This window comes from Danaus plexippus, chromosome 19 (genome assembly GCF_018135715.1).
Source record: "Danaus plexippus chromosome 19, MEX_DaPlex, whole genome shotgun sequence".
Lineage (NCBI taxonomy): Eukaryota > Metazoa > Arthropoda > Insecta > Lepidoptera > Nymphalidae > Danaus > Danaus plexippus.
Window position 1 is genome coordinate 8,230,284 of NC_083549.1, and position 21,256 is coordinate 8,251,539.

The 21,256-nt window shown below is 39.1% G+C and overlaps 1 protein-coding gene across 1 annotated transcript in view; it reads left to right on the top strand.

Moving 5' to 3' along the window:
• LOC116768091 (titin) overlaps positions 1–21,256 on the top strand; it is an 80,268-nt gene that overhangs the window by 40,487 nt on the left and 18,525 nt on the right. The window contains exons 6-9 of the mRNA XM_061523632.1: positions 2,441–2,622; positions 2,756–2,927; positions 4,355–16,803; positions 16,890–21,227. Coding sequence (XP_061379616.1) covers positions 2,441–2,622; positions 2,756–2,927; positions 4,355–16,803; positions 16,890–21,227 — 17,141 coding nt within the window. The remainder of the gene's footprint in view (positions 1–2,440; positions 2,623–2,755; positions 2,928–4,354; positions 16,804–16,889; positions 21,228–21,256) is intronic.

Sequence of the window (21,256 nt, forward strand, 5' to 3'; positions counted from 1 at the left end):
GGAAGTTGCTTTTAATTTATTAAAATTTTGAACATGACATTTAGGTGATGTCATGTTTTATTTGTACTGAAAATTACAGAAAAGGCAATTGAAATCATCAGTTATTTCTAGATTGGGCCATTCTTGGGTTAAAAATCCCGGGACATAACATCCCCCGGGTTGGGGTAAAAAAACATTAGAGCTAATTTAGACTGTAGCTCGCAGCTATATTTATATTCAAAACACTGTCTTATAAGAATTTCCATTCTCTTACTTTTTATGATAACAAATACGTGAATTACGTTTAGTATTCTATAACCGAAGTGGTCGTAAAATATTTACTCGTATATTTAACAGGTCATTATTTAAATATACGTCACTTTACACGGTAGCAACGTGTTCACGGTTCGTAGAAACTCTTTCACGTTCACGTAAAGACGTGAACTTTTCGCATGAGGAGGTCTGTAAAAAGCGATTCCGTATAGGATTTAAGTCCTTACTAAATATGCAATATATTTTACATACAAAGTGTCTACATACGAATGTCATTGTGCTTTTAAACATAGCCACATGTATTTATACATATTTATTATCAGAGCGTAATTACACAATTGTAGAGACTAAATATTTCTATGTTCATTGTGCTCATGAATCTGTATAGCCTGAAATTGCTCTTTTGTCTGAGCTTGGAAGTGAGCCAAGCATATTTTTCTCCGTACAATTTGACTTTAACTTACAACTTAACGTTTACTACAATAGTTATTTTTAGATTTACGATATATCGTTTTTTGTTTATTGTTACTATGTGATATTTAATTCAATTGTTTTATTTCTTTATTTATTTTAATGAATGAAAGCGATTTTTTTTGATATTTAGTTCCTGTTGTTTTGTATATTCTGTGTAGTTTGAAATAAATATGAGGATTCAGACTTTTTATTTTAAAATTCTTTAGTAAAAAAAAAAAAACATTTTAAAACATTTTAATTTATTTACTTCTGATTAACGCTGTGAAATTAATCCATTGATTGCACATTTAATTAAGTAATTCAAAATTCTAAACTAAATTTGAAAATATTACTTCTTAAAGAAAATTATAGACGGAATCTATCTTTACCTTTATTAAAATTTTGCTAAAATTCAATAACTTTACGGACCATTGATATTATCGCTCTCCAGATTTAAAATAGAACATTAACCTTGTATAAACAGAAAAAAATATTTTCAATAAATAAAAATAAATGTCTTCTTCTTCTTATTCTTATTATTCATCTACATATACACATATATTTACTTACTACGTAGAGATTTATTAATGTCAAGCAAAGAGCTTTCACGTCGAGTATCGTGTAACGTGCTCCAAAATACTGCAAGCTCTCAAAGAGACATTTTAAGAGAAACTTTTTGAGTCCATACATTAAAATGTTATAAATAATGCTATGGACGTTTTAAAAACATTTATTCTTGTTTTCGATAGACTTTGTTTATTCCGAATGATTAAAAATGACAGTTTTCTTTTATAGGAAAAATAAAAACAGATTAAAAATTACGTCGCTAATGAAGTCAGTTTCTGTAAAAGTAACAATAAAATTCCTAAAAAAGAATTCTCTTCGGTTTTGATGATAGCTTCGTTTTTGTTTCATAATTGACGTGACTAATTGACGTTAATAGTCTTACTCCAAAATATGCAGGACAACACTACATACGGAGCATTTTCAAGTATTACAACGAAACATGGCAAAGACGTCAATCATGAGGAGCGCTTGTTTCAATATTGTTTATAAGATTTGACGAGATAACAGTATAGAATATGTTAGAATTGACTATTAAACAAAAGCGAGGGAATCGATTGTTAAATCAATTCCTTGAAACACTAACGTATTTACTACCGATGATTTCTAAGGGGGTCATTAGAACGTTCTTAATTTGAGAAGGAAAAAATTCTTCCAACGTAGAGAATGAGGAAACAGTTGATAAGTTTTCTGTGAGCAGTCTATCAATCCGCGCAGAATATAATGTATATGTAAATGTTGATTGTGTTGCATAGAATAAATTAATCAACGTACTCACTGTAGAGCACAGAAATTAGAGCGACAGCACTCAATTACAATTATATCTGGAAAACACTAAGTGACATCTGACAGGCTAGAATAATGTAAGCATGTAATGACTTAGAATCTTGTTCCATACGAGTATGTCCATTCTTTTCATTCTCTTTTGGGACTGATGTTAAGATAGAAGTGTCTCGAAAATGTCTTTATATTTTAAGTCTTGGACTCTTTCTTTACTCCTTACAAGCAACTTTCTCGACTTATCAGTTTTAATAAATTTAATTTTGTTTTAATCAATACAGTCATAAAAAATATTTGATTTTGTTACAACAAATATTTCAATAAACATTTATGTATTCAATTAACATTAAAAAGTGGGATTGAAAATAACAGATTTGTACGAAAATTTCAGTCGACGGAGGGTTTTCCCGCAAAGCCTGTTGGTGGGATTTTGCTCGTCACTTGGATCGTCTGGACGCTGTATTATTCACAAGAATAAACAATTGCTCCGTCTCTGGGATGGCTTCCGTACTGCATCGCAAAGCCACCGCCAGCGTTTACCCACAAATCGGACATTTCTTCTGCAACCTTGAAGTAAGTACAAGTTCCTGTTCACCTTTTGAGAATCTAAGTATCAATCTAGGTAAATAGAAAAGATTACAATTTCTCAAAATGAAACACTGATTGTGGCTATAACTATAGGTTTACTTTGTATTTATATTTACAGGAACGTCGAGCGCTGGCTAGTCCAGACGGGGACAAAGACGCAGATCCTCTACTGGTTTCTCTGCTTCAAACAGGCTCCGATATGATGACTGATCTCAGACACATAAATCTTAAGCCCCAACACTGCTATAGAAGTCCTGAACCAATAAATTTATACCATAAAGTTGGACATGGTACGTCTCATCTGTACACTTTTTGAAAAGCTTATTTTTGAAAACAACAAAGTACTTGTTAGACAATGTAGAAAATTAAAATTCTTTATGAACGCCTACTTATGCAATGTTTTATGAAAATAAAACCAAAAATCATGAACTCATGAGTGATAAATCCACAATACAGAATGTGCCAAAAACCATGGTCACAATGTTTCCACTGCCTGCTGTTCAACTATTGTACTGTTATCTTTGGTTTCAATAACACCTTATGAAAGCCAAAAGCCAATTACCATTGATTATGATTGATAAACAGAGATCAAAAACACGCCATTAAAGTTTGACTTAAAGTAGTAATTAAATGGCATGTTTTAGGTCATGATCGAGGAAAAAATACTAATTACTAGTTCTTTCTATTATTAGTCGTTATTTTGTGTTTACGTTGAAGCATCTAAGCTGTGTACTCCAATTAGAATTTTGGATTTCTCCACAAAACCAGCTAAGAATCTGGAAGTGGGCTTGGTTGTTAAAATAATAAATAAATGGAATTGTTGTCCATTCCAGCTTTTTAAGGACCATTCAGAGAAAACAATTTGGTCCTATTCATTTAATTCTTAGGTCTATTGATTTTTTTAAGACTGGTGACTCAAGTTACGATACTCGATATACCTAATTATGATATATTAAACCCCGCGTTCTTGTTAGTGGCGCCAAAATTCATTAGTTTGGATTCTCCTGCACTTTTCTTAATATGACGAAACTATTAACAATAATGCCATAGCTCGTATATTTGTCTATAATAATACTTGTTTAGAAACAAACTCTTCATTCCATCTTAGAAAATAAACTGTGTATTTTACAAAAACCAGATGCGCTGTATGTACTTTATTAATAATGATTATTTTCGTTTTAAAGCTTTATGTTATTTTTATATGCTAAACTAAAAAATACCAAATCATTTAAGTACAGTTTTTGTAGGATATTTTTAGTTTGAGTTGTGTGCTAAAGTAATGAAATATTCATCTGCAATGTTATTTAAACTATTTATTACTTTCATCATCATCGTCAGCCTATCGGAGCCCACTACTGAGCAAAGGCCTTTTCCCTCATGGAGAAGTTTAGAACCTTAATCACCACGCTTGCTTAAGACGGGTTGGCGGTTTCAATTTTATAAATTGAAATTATAAGACCAGGTTTCCTCGCGAACTTCACCATCCGTCAGTGGTGTCTCAATACTCTTAGAAAGTACATATGACTCGAAAAATATCACATTGATACTTGCCAGGTTTCGAACCCGCGCACTCACGTATGAGAGGCGGGCCTTTAACCTCCAGGCCACCACGACTTATTCTTATTACTACTTTACACTTCCTTTATTTATTTATTTTGATATAGAAGTAGAAAACTTTTGAATAGTAGGAAATAATAATTATTTTTTCTTTCCGCAGGAACTTTAGATATGTACGTGCTTAATCCGTCCAAGGACTCCAAATATGTGCGAGAGTTTCTTAAAAAATGGCATAATAGTGAACAAAAGTTATTTGAAAGTGCAAAAATATCAGGACAGTTCAATTTTCCAATTCCAAATTTAGTGTCGATATGTGCCCTTCTGGTATGGCGACCTGCAAATCCAGACGATACAATTACGAGGATAATGTTTCCAGGCTCAACGCCCCAACATAAAATATTTGAAGGTCTTGAAAAGTTAAAACACTTAGAATTTTTGCAATATCCTACATACACAGGAAGACAGATGACTGCTACGGCTCCACTGCCGGCAACAACAACAACGGTTCCAAAATCCACCAAAACAGTTTTAAGTAAAGGCCAGAAAGAAAAAAGTATAATCACAGAAAAGAAAGAAGATAAAATTATGGAATCAGACACCTCACACAAGTTTATTAAAGATGAAACAGATTCAAAAAATATTATTGACAATAAACTTTTGAATGAATTAGTAGACGGAGAAGAAAAGAAAATAGAATCCGTTCTAAATGAAGCCATTACTGCTAGAGTTGATACAAAGATAGACGATAAAATTAACCAATTTGAAAATAATGTAATAGATAGTATGTCGAAAAAAAAAGAGGCAAAGAAAAAAATTATTGACAAAAAGATTAAGCGGACTGAAAAGTCAGATGACGGAAAAGATACTGCATTTAAACAGAGTGAAGTTAAACGATCTGAAAGCGATAAAATAAAATTCGATTATAAAAAGAAACATGAAAGAACGAAACCTGATATTACAGCTTCAGTACCAAAGAGTAAAGTGAGTCAAAGAATACTCCAGAAAACAGTAGAGAAGAAAAGTATCCCGGAGAAAAAAAGTTTGGCAGATGAAAAGAAATCACCTCCAACGACACCAAAAAAAATTTCAGATACAAGGGCAACAACAATGGTAAAAGATAAAATTAAAGGAAAAATAAGAAAATTAAGCCCAGGAAGTACTCCTGCTAAAAGCACAAAAGAAGCGAACAACAGGCGTGTAGCAGAATCAAAGTACAAACAAGCTTCTCCGAAAAGAGAACCAACGACAAAGGTACCTGATAAGAAAGAACCAAAACCTAAGCGTGAACCAATTTCTCGTAGACCTAGACCGCTTGGATCTCCAATTAAAGGTCTAAAAGCAGCAAAAAGTCCTACAAAAACTCTAAAATCAGTAAAATCTGAATCATCAAAAATAAAAGGCCTACAAAGAGTTAATTATGAGGATATATTAAAAGATGCTAAAAAATCTGATGAAGATACTTCACTTGATGATATTAAACAGCAAGAATTGGATGATAGAGAAGAACAAGAAATTGTAAGAGAGATCGAGGCAGTATTTAATAGAGATAGTGAAGCCGAAGAAAAAATTGAATACGTTGGACGATCTGATATTGAAAAAATAACATGTATATTAGATGACACTAAAACTGAAACAACTGTTGATGGAGAATTTGAAGAAGAATATCTTATCATTGAAAAAGAAGAAGTTGATCAATATACTGAAGAATCTATAGCAGACCGCGAAAGTAGTCATGAGAAAGAAGATGAATTACAGAAACATAAAAAAGATAAGGAAGAATCTGAGAAGGATAAAGTAGGTTCTATAAATTTAAGTCTGAAAGATAAGAAAATTGAAGAATTAATGAAACCAAAAATTATATCAGAAAAAGAGACCAAAGAATTAGAATCTAAAGAACATTCAGTGAGTTTAGAAGAGAAACAAGATATAAGTAGTGAAAAGAAGACTGATAGTAAAAGTGGAATCACGAAGCCAAAAGATTCAATGGATAATATTGTTCACGAATCTCATCCAGATGAAAAAGTTTCTACAACTATTGAGTCCGGTGCTACCACCGCACCTACTTTACCTGAGGATGAACGAATTACTTTAGACGAAATAAAAGAACAAGTAGAAGAAAAATATATTAAGGAAGAAACAAAGGAAGTATTTCCTCCTCAAACTCTTGTAGATTTTCATCAACCATTTGAAAAAAGTAAGAAAGTCGTTACTCAGCCTGTGGCTATTAGAGATATTGTAAAAACACCAGATGAAGTTGCGGATTTACCTTTACACGAAGAAGTCGATTACCGCACATACGAAGAGAAGAAAACTCCAATAGATGAGGAATACAAACGAAAGTCAGATCTTTTAATCGACCATGAAATTCCTAGGGATTTAGCTCTCCGAGATAAACACACAATTGAAATTTCTAAGGATAAAAAAGCCATCTTGGATGATGTTATAATCAAAACTGTTCAACGTCCTTCACATGCTGAACTAGTCACTGTAACTCCAGGCTCAGCGCCAGAATCACCTATTTACCAAGATAAAATAAATAAGACTATTTTAGCAGGAAAGGAAGAACTAGCACCAGTTAAAGAATACGATGTACAAGAGTATCCTTATAGTCAATATACTGAAAAGTTAAGGGAAACCCATATAACAACTGTTCACTCTCCCATAAAGGATGAAATTCTCGTCATCGAGGAAATTTCTACAATGCCTGAAAAGATTCCATCTATTCCAGAAGATGTTGAAAAAGAAATAGAGGAGGCTAGTAAATTAGAAAAAATTGAAAAACCTATACTTAGTCCAAAAGATGTTGAAAAAATTGTGGCTGATGTAGCTGAAGTCCTAAAATCAGATAAAAGTCTTGATGAACTTATAGCAGAAAAATCTCCTATGCTTAGAAAATCACCAGAACTATTTTCTACCTTACATATAGAAAGTGAATCCATCGAGGCCACTAAAAAGTTTATTTTTACTGAAAGAGACCACACAGATATTGGTAAACATAAGAAAGAAGGAAGTCCTTTAAGGTCTACGACTTCTGAAGATGTAAGTGATGCTACTGATAAAACTATTCTTAGTGACGGAAAAAGAATTAAAAGAGAAATCACCGACAGCAAAGATATTTTAATCCAGAAAGACATTGATGAAAAATTTACAACTGAAGTAAATGGAATTCATACTAAATTGACAGCATATGAGCAAGATGTTAGCACTGATAGTTTAGATCAGATAGACATTTTAGAGCCAATGAAATCTTTGCCAAAAGATGACATTGAGTCTGAGAGAAGGTTAAGTGGGACTTTGGAAACCGCTAAAACTTTAGAAAGGCTTGAAGAAAAAATAACGGATCTAAAAAAGAAAGGAGAGTTATCATTAAGTGACAAATCACAACAAATGTTAAGTGAAACTGATATAAGAACAACTCAACAAAAACAAACTGAAGACGAGCCATCAACAACACAATCTTCAGTTGAGACCCATGATGCAAAAAAAGTTACCACCATCGAAACAGCTGCTACTGAAGTGGACGCATCTCTCAGTCAAGTTCTTGAAAAGGAATTTGTTGCTGAAGAAAGAAAAGTAGAAGATAAAATTAAAATAGTTGAACAAAAGGACCGAGATAAAAAACAAGTTACGACGGATACTGGTAAACTAAAAGAAAAATCCAGTCCAGATATAATAAAAAGTATCAAAGATGTTGCAGTTCCTATTTCTGACAAACTTGATGAAAAGCAAGTAGGTTTAGAAAAACATAAGAAGTCTCCAAAAGCCGATGAGAAAAGTCGTAAAATTGAAGAAGATGATCAAAAAATTTCAAAAATCGATGAGAAGAAAAAAGAAAGCAAATCGATGATAAGTAGTTTTATGAATAAATTTGATGAAAAAATAAGTAAAGCGAAAGGATTATTTACAAAAAAATCTGAAAAATCTGTAGAACAAGACGACGGTGACAAACAAACTGAAAACAAAATAAAATCTGATATTCTCCCTGCTGCTAAACCTTCAACAAAACTTGAGGATAAGATTGAGGACTCTTCGATTCCACGAGGATTTGAAATTTATGAAAATTATATGCAAGAACTACTTGCATTTGATGAAGATTTTCAATCGATTCTGAAAAACTACACAATCTTCAGTGAACCTGAAGAAAATGTTATAGTAAAAACGGAAAAAATTATACTGAAACAAATAGCTGTAACCAGAACAACAGTTACAAAAACGGTAAAGACAAAATACGCTGATATATATGGTCATTTCCGAAAAGTTCAAACTTTAACAATTATATCGGTAACTGATGTCTACCTTGATGGCACATCAACCACAACACTGGATGGAAATACAACTTTTGCAGATATTGAAGATGAGGATAGTATATTAAAAGAATTTGATACTAAGGAAGATACAAGTATTGTTGAAAGAAATGAAGAAAAATATACCAAATATGAAATAAACACGATAATACAGAAAATAAATACGATAACAATTAAAGAAGTCTATTTAAACCCGAGAGATAATACGAGAAAACTGAAAAAAACTGTAAAGACTAAAACTGAAATAATTTTAAGTAACAATGAAATTGAAAATATAAAAACAATGAAAATCTTTTTATATGATTACAATAAAGCTAGTAACAAGGAGTTAAACGAAAAAGTAATAACAATATTTATAACATCTACAAAAACCATAAATTTGAATAAGACATTAATTAATATAAAACAGATCCGAACGCAATTGAAAAGTGAAATATTAAGAGACGTAAGGGCTATGAAGGGGGATATTAAGAGTGACCAAACTTTAACTTCCATAAAATCCCATGAATTATTAGAAAAAGATCACAAAGACGAAAAATATTCTGAAATCGGAAGAGAAAAAGAAAAACTAGAAAGTATAGAGTCACACAAAAAATCCAAGCAAATAACTGAAAAAGATAAACCCTTGGGCCCAAAAGATCAAACAGAAGAAGTTCCCGTCACACCAGCTTTGGCCAAAGCACCATCTCCCACAAAAGATGTTGTTACACAAGAAAAGGAAGGTGAAAAACCTGCACAGCCGGAGCCGACACCCGTCGACAAAGTTGAACCCGAGCCAGAGAAACCTTCTAGTCCTAAGGATAAAGCAAAGGATTTGCCTGAAAAGACTGTCACTGAAAAGGAGCCTTCGCCTATCATGGAAATCAAAGACATCAAGAAGGAAACGCTTGTTAGCGAAAAGACCCCATCTCCCATCGAGAAACTTGAACCCGATGCATTAAAACCTTTAAGCCCTAAGGACGAAAAGGAAATTTCAGAAAAGAAACCAATTACAGACAAGGTCCCCTCTCCGACTGAGGACCTTAAGGACAAGGTAGAAGAGGTCACACCTAAGGAGAAAGTAAAAACACCAACAGAAAAGGAAACTGTTGAAAAAGAAAAACCTTCGAGCCCGAAAGAACAAGAAAAAGAGGTTCCCGTCAAACCATTTTTGGACAAAGCACCATCGCCCACAAAAGATGTGACAAAGGAAAAGGAAGGTGAAAAACCTGCACAGCCGGAGCCGACACCCGTCGACAAAGTTGAACCCGAGCCAGAGAAACCTTCTAGTCCTAAGGATAAAGCAAAGGATTTGCCTGAAAAGACTGTCACTGAAAAGGAGCCTTCGCCTATCATGGAAATCAAAGACATCAAGAAGGAAACGCTTGTTAGCGAAAAGACCCCATCTTCCATCGAGAAACTTGAACCCGATGCATTAAAACCTTTAAGCCCTAAGGACGAAAAGGAAATTTCAGAAAAGAAACCAATTACAGACAAGGTGCCCTCTCCGACTGAGGACCTTAAGGACAAGGTAGAAGAGGTCACACCTGAGGAGAAAGTAAAATCACCAACAGAAAAGGAAACTGTTGAAAACGAGAAACCTTCGAGCCCGAAAGAACAAGAAAAAGCGGTTCCCGTCAAACCATCTGTGGATAAAGCACCATCGCCCACAAAAGATGTGACAAAGGAAAAAGAAGATGAAAAACCTGCACAGCCGGAGCCGACACCCGTCGACAAAGTTGAACCCGAGCCAGAGAAACCTTCTAGTCCTAAGGATAAAGCAAAGGAATTGCCAGAAACGACTGTCACTGAAAAGGAGCCTTCGCCTATCGCGGAAATCAAAGAAATCAAGAAGGAAACGCTTGTTAGCGAAAAGACCCCATCTCCCATCGAGAAACTTGAACCCGATGCATTAAAACCTTTAAGCCCTAAGGACGAAAAGGAAATTTCAGAAAAGAAACCAATTACAGACAAGGTGCCCTCTCCGACTGAGGACCTTAAGGACAAGGTAGAAGAAGTCACACCTGAGGAGAAAGTAAAAACACCAACGGAAAAGGAAACTGTTGAAAAAGAGAAACCTTCGAGCCCGAAAGAACAAGAAAAAGAGGTTCCCGTCAAACCATCTCTGGATAAAGCACCATCGCCCACAAAAGATGTGACAAAGGAAAAAGAAGGTGAAAAACCTGCACAGCCGGAGCCGACACCCGTCGACAAAGTTGAACCCGAGCCAGAGAAACCTTCTAGTCCTAAGGATAAAGCAAAGGAATTGCCAGAAACGACTGTCACTGAAAAGGAGCCTTCGCCTATCGCGGAAATCAAAGAAATCAAGAAGGAAACGCTTGTTAGCGAAAAGACCCCATCTCCCATCGAGAAACTTGAACCCGATGCATTAAAACCTTTAAGCCCTAAGGACGAAAAGGAAATTTCAGAAAAGAAACCAATTACAGAAAAGGTGCCCTCTCCGACTGAGGACCTTAAGGACAAGGTAGAAGAGGTCACACCTGAGGAGAAAGTAAAATCACCAACAGAAAAGGAAACTGTTGAAAAAGAGAAACCTTCGAGCCCGAAAGAACAAGAAAAAGAGGTTCCCGTCAAACCATCTGTGGATAAAGCACCATCGCCCACAAAAGATGTGACAAAGGGAAAAGAAGATGAAAAACCTGCACAGCCGGAGCCGACACCCGTCGACAAAGTTGAACCCGAGCCAGAGAAACCTTCTAGTCCTAAGGATAAAGCAAAGGAATTGCCAGAAACGACTGTCACTGAAAAGGAGCCTTCGCCTATCGCGGAAATCAAAGAAATCAAGAAGGAAACGCTTGTAAGCGAAAAGACCCCATCTCCCATCGAGAAACTTGAACCCGATGCATTAAAACCTTTAAGCCCTAAGGACGAAAAGGAAATTTCAGAAAAGAAACCAATTACAGACAAGGTGCCCTCTCCGACTGAGGACCTTAAGGACAAGGTAGAAGAGGTCACACCTGAGGAGAAAGTAAAATCACCAACAGGAAAGGAAACTGTTGAAAAAGAGAAACCTTCGAGCCCGAAAGAACAAGAAAAAGAGGTTCCCGTCAAACCATCTGTGGATAAAGCACCATCGCCCACAAAAGATGTGACAAAGGAAAAAGAAGATGAAAAACCTGCACAGCCGGAGCCGACACCCGTCGACAAAGTTGAACCCGAGCCAGAGAAACCTTCTAGTCCTAAGGATAAAGCAAAGGAATTGCCAGAAACGACTGTCACTGAAAAGGAGCCTTCGCCTATCGCGGAAATCAAAGAAATCAAGAAGGAAACGCTTGTTAGCGAAAAGACCCCATCTCCCATCGAGAAACTTGAACCCGATGCATTAAAACCTTTAAGCCCTAAGGACGAAAAGGAAATTTCAGAAAAGAAACCAATTACAGAAAAGGTGCCCTCTCCGACTGAGGACCTTAAGGACAAGGTAGAAGAGGTCACACCTGAGGAGAAAGTAAAATCACCAACAGAAAAGGAAACTGTTGAAAAAGAGAAACCTTCGAGCCCGAAAGAACAAGAAAAAGAGGTTCCCGTCAAACCATCTGTGGATAAAGCACCATCGCCCACAAAAGATGTGACAAAGGGAAAAGAAGATGAAAAACCTGCACAGCCGGAGCCGACACCCGTCGACAAAGTTGAACCCGAGCCAGAAAAACCTTCTAGTCCTAAGGATAAAGCAAAGGAATTGCCAGAAACGACTGTCACTGAAAAGGAGCCTTCGCCTATCGCGGAAATCAAAGAAATCAAGAAGGAAACGCTTGTAAGCGAAAAGACCCCATCTCCCATCGAGAAACTTGAACCCGATGCATTAAAACCTTTAAGCCCTAAGGACGAAAAGGAAATTTCAGAAAAGAAACCAATTACAGACAAGGTGCCCTCTCCGACTGAGGACCTTAAGGACAAGGTAGAAGAGGTCACACCTGAGGAGAAAGTAAAATCACCAACAGAAAAGGAAACTGTTGAAAAAGAGAAACCTTCGAGCCCGAAAGAACAAGAAAAAGAGGTTCCCGTCAAACCATCTATGGATAAAGCACCATCGCCCACAAAAGATGTGACAAAGGAAAAAGAAGGTGAAAAACCTGCACAGCCGGAGCCGACACCCGTCGACAAAGTTGAACCCGAGCCAGAGAAACCTTCTAGTCCTAAGGATAAAGCAAAGGAATTGCCAGAAACGACTGTCACTAAAAAGGAGCCTTCGCCTATCGAGGAAATCAAAGAAATCAAGAAGGAAACGCTTGTTAGCGAAAAGACCCCATCTCCCATCGAGAAACTTGAACCCGATGCATTAAAACCTTTAAGCCCTAAGGACGAAAAGGAAATTTCAGAAAAGAAACCAATTACAGACAAGGTGCCCTCTCCGACTGAGGACCTTAAGGACAAGGTAGAAGAGGTCACACCTGAGGAGAAAGTAAAATCACCAACAGAAAAGGAAACTGTTGAAAAAGAGAAACCTTCGAGCCCGAAAGAACAAGAAAAAGAGGTTCCCGTCAAACCATCTATGGACAAAGCACCATCGCCCACAAAAGATGTTGTTACACAAGAAAAGGAAGGTGAAAAACCTGCACAGCCGGAGCCGACACCCGTCGACAAAGTTGAACCCGAGCCAGAGAAACCTTCTAGTCCTAAGGATAAAGCAAAGGAATTGCCAGAAACGACTGTCACTGAAAAGGAGCCTTCGCCTATCGCGGAAATCAAAGAAATCAAGAAGGAAACGCTTGTTAGCGAAAAGACCCCATCTCCCATCGAGAAACTTGAACCCGATGCATTAAAACCTTTAAGCCCTAAGGACGAAAAGGAAATTTCAGAAAAGAAACCAATTACAGACAAGGTGCCCTCTCCGACTGAGGACCTTAAGGACAAGGTAGAAGAAGTCACACCTGAGGAGAAAGTAAAAACACCAACGGAAAAGGAAACTGTTGAAAAAGAGAAACCTTCGAGCCCGAAAGAACAAGAAAAGGAGGTTCCCGTCAAACCATCTGTGGATAAAGCACCAACGCCCACAAAAGATGTTGTTACACAAGAAAAGGAAGGTGAAAAACCTGCACAGCCGGAGCCGACACCCGTCGACAAAGTTGAACCCGAGCCAGAGAAACCTTCTAGTCCTAAGGATAAAGCAAAGGATTTGCCTGAAAAGACTGTCACTGAAAAGGAGCCTTCGCCTATCATGGAAATCAAAGACATCAAGAAGGAAACGCTTGTTAGCGAAAAGACCCCATCTCCCATCGAGAAACTTGAACACGATGCATTAAAACCTTTAAGCCCTAAGGACGAAAAGGAAATTTCAGAAAAGAAACCAATTACAGACAAGGTGCCCTCTCCGACTGAGGACCTTAAGGACAAGGTAGAAGAGGTCACACCTGAGGAGAAAGTAAAATCACCAACAGAAAAGGAAACTGTTGAAAAAGAAAAACCTTCGAGCCCGAAAGAACAAGAAAAAGAGGTTCCCGTCAAACCATCTGTGGATAAAGCATCATCGCCCACAAAAGATGTGACAAAGGAAAAAGAAGGTGAAAAACCTGCACAGCCGGAGCCGACACCCGTCGACAAAGTTGAACCCGAGCCAGAGAAACCTTCTAGTCCTAAGGATAAAGTAAAAGAATTGCCAGAAAAGACTGTCACTGAAAAGGAGCCTTCGCCTATCGCGGAAATCAAAGAAATCAAGAAGGAAACGCTAGTTAGCGAAAAGACCCCATCTCCCATCGAGAAACTTGAACCCGATGCATTAAAACCTTTAAGCCCTAAGGACGAAAAGGAAATTTCAGAAAAGAAACCAATTACAGACAAGGTGCCCTCTCCGACTGAGGACCTTAAGGACAAGGTAGAAGAGGTCACACCTGAGGAGAAAGTAAAATCACCAACAGAAAAGGAAACTGTTGAAAAAGAGAAACCTTCGAGCCCGAAAGAACAAGAAAAAGAGGTTCCCGTCAAACCATCTCTGGATAAAGCACCATCGCCCACAAAAGATGTGACAAAGGAAAAAGAAGGTGAAAAACCTGCACAGCCGGAGCCGACACCCGTCGACAAAGTTGAACCCGAGCCAGAGAAACCTTCTAGTCCTAAGGATAAAGCAAAGGAATTGCCAGAAACGACTGTCACTAAAAAGGAGCCTTCGCCTATCGAGGAAATCAAAGAAATCAAGAAGGAAACGCTTGTTAGCGAAAAGACCCCATCTCCCATCGAGAAACTTGAACCCGATGCATTAAAACCTTTAAGCCCTAAGGACGAAAAGGAAATTTCAGAAAAGAAACCAATTACAGACAAGGTGCCCTCTCCGACTGAGGACCTTAAGGACAAGGTAGAAGAGGTCACACCTGAGGAGAAAGTAAAATCACCAACAGAAAAGGAAACTGTTGAAAAAGAGAAACCTTCGAGCCCGAAAGAACAAGAAAAAGAGGTTCCCGTCAAACCATCTATGGACAAAGCACCATCGCCCACAAAAGATGTTGTTACACAAGAAAAGGAAGGTGAAAAACCTGCACAGCCGGAGCCGACACCCGTCGACAAAGTTGAACCCGAGCCAGAGAAACCTTCTAGTCCTAAGGATAAAGCAAAGGAATTGCCAGAAACGACTGTCACTGAAAAGGAGCCTTCGCCTATCGCGGAAATCAAAGAAATCAAGAAGGAAACGCTTGTTAGCGAAAAGACCCCATCTCCCATCGAGAAACTTGAACCCGATGCATTAAAACCTTTAAGCCCTAAGGACGAAAAGGAAATTTCAGAAAAGAAACCAATTACAGACAAGGTGCCCTCTCCGACTGAGGACCTTAAGGACAAGGTAGAAGAGGTTACACCTGAGAGGAAAGTAAAATCACCAACAGAAAAGGAAACTGTTGAAAAAGAGAAACCTTCGAGCCCGAAAGAACAAGAAAAAGAGGTTCCCGTCAAACCATCTTTGGACAAAGCACCATCGCCCACAAAAGATGTTGTTACACAAGAAAAGGAAGGTGAAAAACCTGCACAGCCGGAGCCGACACCCGTCGACAAAGTTGAACCCGAGCCAGAGAAACCTTCTAGTATTAAGGATAAAGCAAAGGATTTGCCTGAAAAGACTGTCACTGAAAAGGAGCCTTCGCCTATCATGGAAATCAAAGACATCAAGAAGGAAACGCTTGTTAGCGAAAAGACCCCATCTCCCATCGAGAAACTTGAACAAGATGCATTAAAACCTTTAAGCCCTAAGGACGAAAAGGAAATTTCAGAAAAGAAACCAATTACAGACAAGGTGCCCTCTCCGACTGCGGAACTTAAGGACAAGGTAGAAGAGGTCACACCTGAGGAGAAAGTAAAATCACCAACAGAAAAGGAAACTGTTGAAAAAGAGAAACCTTCGAGCCCGAAAGAACAAGAAAAAGAGGTTCCCGTCAAACCATCTTTGGACAAAGCACCATCGCCCACAAAAGATGTTGTTACACAAGAAAAGGAAGGTGAAAAACCTGAACAGCCGGAGCCCACACCCGTCGACAAAGTTGAACCCGAGCCAGAGAAACCTTCTAGTCCTAAGGATAAAGCAAAGGATTTGCCTGAAAAGACTGTCACTGAAAAGGAGCCTTCGCCTATCATGGAAATCAAAGACATCAAGAAGGAAACGCTTGTTAGCGAAAAGACCCCATCTCCCATCGAGAAACTTGAACCCGATGCATTAAAACCTTTAAGCCCTAAGGACGAAAAGGAAATTTCAGAAAAGAAACCAATTACAGACAAGGTGCCCTCTCCGACTGAGGACCTTAAGGACAAGGTAGAAGAGGTTACACCTGAGGAGAAAGTAAAATCACCAACAGAAAAGGAAACTGTTGAAAAAGAGAAACCTTCGAGCCCGAAAGAACAAGAAAAAGAGGTTCCCGTCAAACCATCTTTGGACAAAGCACCATCGCCCACAAAAGATGTTGTTACACAAGAAAAGGAAGGTGAAAAACCTGCACAGCCGGAGCCGACACCCGTCGACAAAGTTGAACCCGAGCCAGAGAAACCTTCTAGTCCTAAGGATAAAGCAAAGGATTTGCCTGAAAAGACTGTCACTGAAAAGGAGCCTTCGCCTATCATGGAAATCAAAGACATCAAGAAGGAAACGCTTGTTAGCGAAAAGACCCCATCTCCCATCGAGAAACTTGAACACGATGCATTAAAACCTTTAAGCCCTAAGGACGAAAAGGAAATTTCAGAAAAGAAACCAATTACAGACAAGGTGCCCTCTCCGACTGCGGAACTTAAGGACAAGGTAGAAGAGGTCACACCTGAGGAGAAAGTAAAATCACCAACAGAAAAGGAAACTGTTGAAAAAGAGAAACCTTCGAGCCCGAAAGAACAAGAAAAAGAGGTTCCCGTCAAACCATCTTTGGACAAAGCACCATCGCCCACAAAAGATGTGTTACACAAGAAAAGGAAGGTGAAAAACCTGAACAGCCGGAGCCCACACCCGTCGACAAAGTTGAACCCGAGCCAGAGAAACCTTCTAGTCCTAAGGATAAAGCAAAGGATTTGCCTGAAAAGACTGTCACTGAAAAGGAGCCTTCGCCTATCATGGAAATCAAAGACATCAAGAAGGAAACGCTTGTTAGCGAAAAGACCCCATCTCCCATCGAGAAACTTGAACCCGATGCATTAAAACCTTTAAGCCCTAAGGACGAAAAGGAAATTTCAGAAAAGAAACCAATTACAGACAAGGTCCCCTCTCCGACTGAGGACCTTAAGGACAAGGTAGAAGAGGTCACACCTAAGGAGAAAGTAAAAACACCAACAGAAAAGGAAACTGTTGAAAAAGAGAAACCTTCGAGCCCGAAAGAACAAGAAAAAGAGGTTCCCGTCAAACCATCTTTGGACAAAGCACCATCGCCCACAAAAGATGTTGTTACACAAGAAAAGGAAGGTGAAAAACCTGAACAGCCGGAGCCCACACCCGTCGACAAAGTTGAACCCGAGCCAGAGAAACCTTCTAGTCCTAAGGATAAAGCAAAGGATTTGCCTGAAAAGACTGTCACTGAAAAGGAGCCTTCACCTATCATGGAAATCAAAGAAATCAAGAAGGAAACGTTAGTTAGCGAAAAGACCCCATCTCCCATCGAGAAACTTGAACCCGATGCATTAAAACCTTTAAGCCCTAAGGACGAAAAGGAAATTTCAGAAAAGAAACCAATTACAGACAAGGTGCCCTCTCCGACTGAGGACCTTAAGGACAAGGTAGAAGAGGTCACACCTGAGGAGAAAGTAAAAACACCAACAGAAAAGGAAACTGTTGAAAAAGAGAAACCTTCGAGCCCGAAAGAACAAGAAAAAGAGGTTCCCGTCAAACCATCTTTGGACAAAGCACCATCGCCCACAAAAGATGTTGTTACACAAGAAAAGGAAGGTGAAAAACCTGAACAGCCGGAGCCCACACCCGTCGACAAAGTTGAACCCGAGCCAGAGAAACCTTCTAGTCCTAAGGGTAAAGCAAAGGATTTGCCTGAAAAGACTGTCACTGAAAAGGAGCCTTCACCTATCATGGAAATCAAAGAAATCAAGAAGGAAACGCTAGTTAGCGAAAAGACCCCATCTCCCATCGAGAAACTTGAACCCGATGCATTAAAACCTTTAAGCCCTAAGGACGAAAAGGAAATTTCGGAAAAGAAAGCAATTACAGACAAGGTGCCCTCTCCGACTGAGGACCTTAAGGACAAGGTAGAAGAGGTCACACCTGAGGAGAAAGTAAAAACACCAACAGAAAAGGAAACTGTTGAAAAAATGAAACCTTCGAGCCCGAAAGAACAAGAAAAAGAGGTTCCCGTCAAACCATCTCTGGATAAAGCACCATCGCCCACAAAAGATGTGACAAAGGAAAAGGAAGGTGAAAAACCTGCACAGCCGGAGCCGACACCCGTCGACAAAGTTGAACCCGAGCCAGAGAAACCTTCTAGTCCTAAGGATAAAGCAAAGGATTTGCCTGAAAAGACTGTCACTGAAAAGGAGCCTTCGCCTATCATGGAAATCAAAGACATCAAGAAGGAAACGCTTGTTAGCGAAAAGACCCCATCTCCCATCGAGAAACTTGAACCCGATGCATTAAAACCTTTAAGCCCTAAGGACGAAAAGGAAATTTCAGAAAAGAAACCAATTACAGACAAGGTCCCCTCTCCGACTGAGGACCTTAAGGACAAGGTAGAAGAGGTCACACCTAAGGAGAAAGTAAAAACACCAACAGAAAAGGAAACTGTTGAAAAAGAGAAACCTTCGAGCCCGAAAGAACAAGAAAAAGAGGTTCCCGTCAAACCATCTTTGGACAAAGCACCATCGTCCACAAAAGATGTTGTTACACAAGAAAAGGAAGGTGAAAAACCTGAACAGCCGGAGCCCACACCCGTCGACAAAGTTGAACCCGAGCCAGAGAAACCTTCTAGTCCTAAGGATAAAGCAAAGGATTTGCCTGAAAAGACTGTCACTGAAAAGGAGCCTTCACCTATCATGGAAATCAAAGAAATCAAGAAGGAAACGTTAGTTAGCGAAAAGACCCCATCTCCCATCGAGAAACTTGAACCCGATGCATTAAAACCTTTAAGCCCTAAGGACGAAAAGGAAATTTCAGAAAAGAAACCAATTACAGACAAGGTGCCCTCTCCGACTGAGGACCTTAAGGACAAGGTAGAAGAGGTCACACCTGAGGAGAAAGTAAAAACACCAACAGAAAAGGAAACTGTTGAAAAAGAGAAACCTTCGAGCCCGAAAGAACAAGAAAAAGAGGTTCCCGTCAAACCATCTTTGGACAAAGCACCATCGCCCACAAAAGATGTTGTTACACAAGAAAAGGAAGGTGAAAAACCTGAACAGCCGGAGCCCACACCCGTCGACAAAGTTGAACCCGAGCCAGAGAAACCTTCTAGTCCTAAGGGTAAAGCAAAGGATTTGCCTGAAAAGACTGTCACTGAAAAGGAGCCTTCACCTATCATGGAAATCAAAGAAATCAAGAAGGAAACGCTAGTTAGCGAAAAGACCCCATCTCCCATCGAGAAACTTGAACCCGATGCATTAAAACCTTTAAGCCCTAAGGACGAAAAGGAAATTTCGGAAAAGAAAGCAATTACAGACAAGGTGCCCTCTCCGACTGAGGACCTTAAGGACAAGGTAGAAGAGGTCACACCTGAGGAGAAAGTAAAAACACCAACAGAAAAGGAAACTGTTGAAAAAATGAAACCTTCGAGCCCGAAAGAACAAGAAAAAGAGGTTCCCGTCAAACCATCTTTGGACAAAGCACCATCGCCCACAAAAGATGTGACAAAGGAAAAGGAAGGTGAAAAACCTGCACAGCCGGAGCCGACACCCGTCGACAAAGTTGAACCCGAGCCAGAGAAACCTTCTAGTCCTAAGGATAAAGCAAAGGATTTGCCTGAAAAGACTGTCACTGAAAAGGAGCCTTCGCCTATCATGGAAATCAAAGACATCAAGAAGGAAACGCTTGTTAGCGAAAAGACCCCATCTCCCATCGAGAAACTTGAACCCGATGCATTAAAACCTTTAAGCCCTAAGGACGAAAAGGAAATTTCAGAAAAGAAACCAATTACAGACAAGGTCCCCTCTCCGACTGAGGACCTTAAGGACAAGGTAGAAGAGGTCACACCTAAGGAGAAAGTAAAAACACCAACAGAAAAGGAAACTGTTGAAAAAGAGAAACCTTCGAGCCCGAAAGAACAAGAAAAAGAGGTTCCCGTCAAACCATCTTTGGACAAATCACCATCGCCCACAAAAGATGTTGTTACACAAGAAAAGGAAGGTGAAAAACCTGAACAGCCGGAGCCCACACCCGTCGACAAAGTTGAACCCGAGCCAGAGAAACCTTCTAGTCCTAAGGATAAAGCAAAGGATTTGCCTGAAAAGACTGTCACTGAAAAGGAGCCTTCGCCTATCATGGAAATCAAAGACATCAAGAAGGAAACGCTTGTTAGCGAAAAGACCCCATCTCCCATCGAGAAACTTGAACCCGATGCATTAAAACCTTTAAGCCCTAAGGACGAAAAGGAAATTTCAGAAAAGAAACCAATTACAGACAAGGTGCCCTCTCCGACTGAGGACCTTAAGGACAAGGTAGAAGAGGTCACACCTGAGGAGAAAGTAAAATCACCAACAGAAAAGGAAACTGTTGAAAAAGAGAAACCTTCGAGCCCGAAAGAACAAGAAAAAGAGGTTCCCGTCAAACCATCTATGGACAAAGCACCATCGCCCACAAAAGATGTTGTTACACAAGAAAAGGAAGGTGAAAAACCTGCACAGCCGGAGCCGACACCCGTCGACAAAGTTGAACCCGAGCCAGAGAAACCTTCTAGTCCTAAGGATAAAGCAAAGGAATTGCCAGAAACGACTGTCACTGAAAAGGAGCCTTCGCCTATCGCGGAAATCAAAGAAATCAAGAAGGAAACGCTTGTTAGCGAAAAGACCCCATCTCCCATCGAGAAACTTGAACCCGATGCATTAAAACCTTTAAGCCCTAAGGACGAAAAGGAAATTTCAGAAAAGAAACCAATTACAGACAAGGTGCCCTCTCCGACTGAGGACCTTAAGGACAAGGTAGAAGAGGTCACACCTGAGGAGAAAGTAAAATCACCAACAGAAAAGGAAACTGTTGAAAAAGAGAAACCTTCGAGCCCGAAAGAACAAGAAAAAGAGGTTCCCGTCAAACCATCTTTGGACAAAGCACCATCGCCCACAAAAGATGTTGTTACACAAGAAAAGGAAGGTGAAAAACCTGCACAGCCGGAGCCGACACCCGTCGACAAAGTTGAACCCGAGCCAGAGAAACCTTCTAG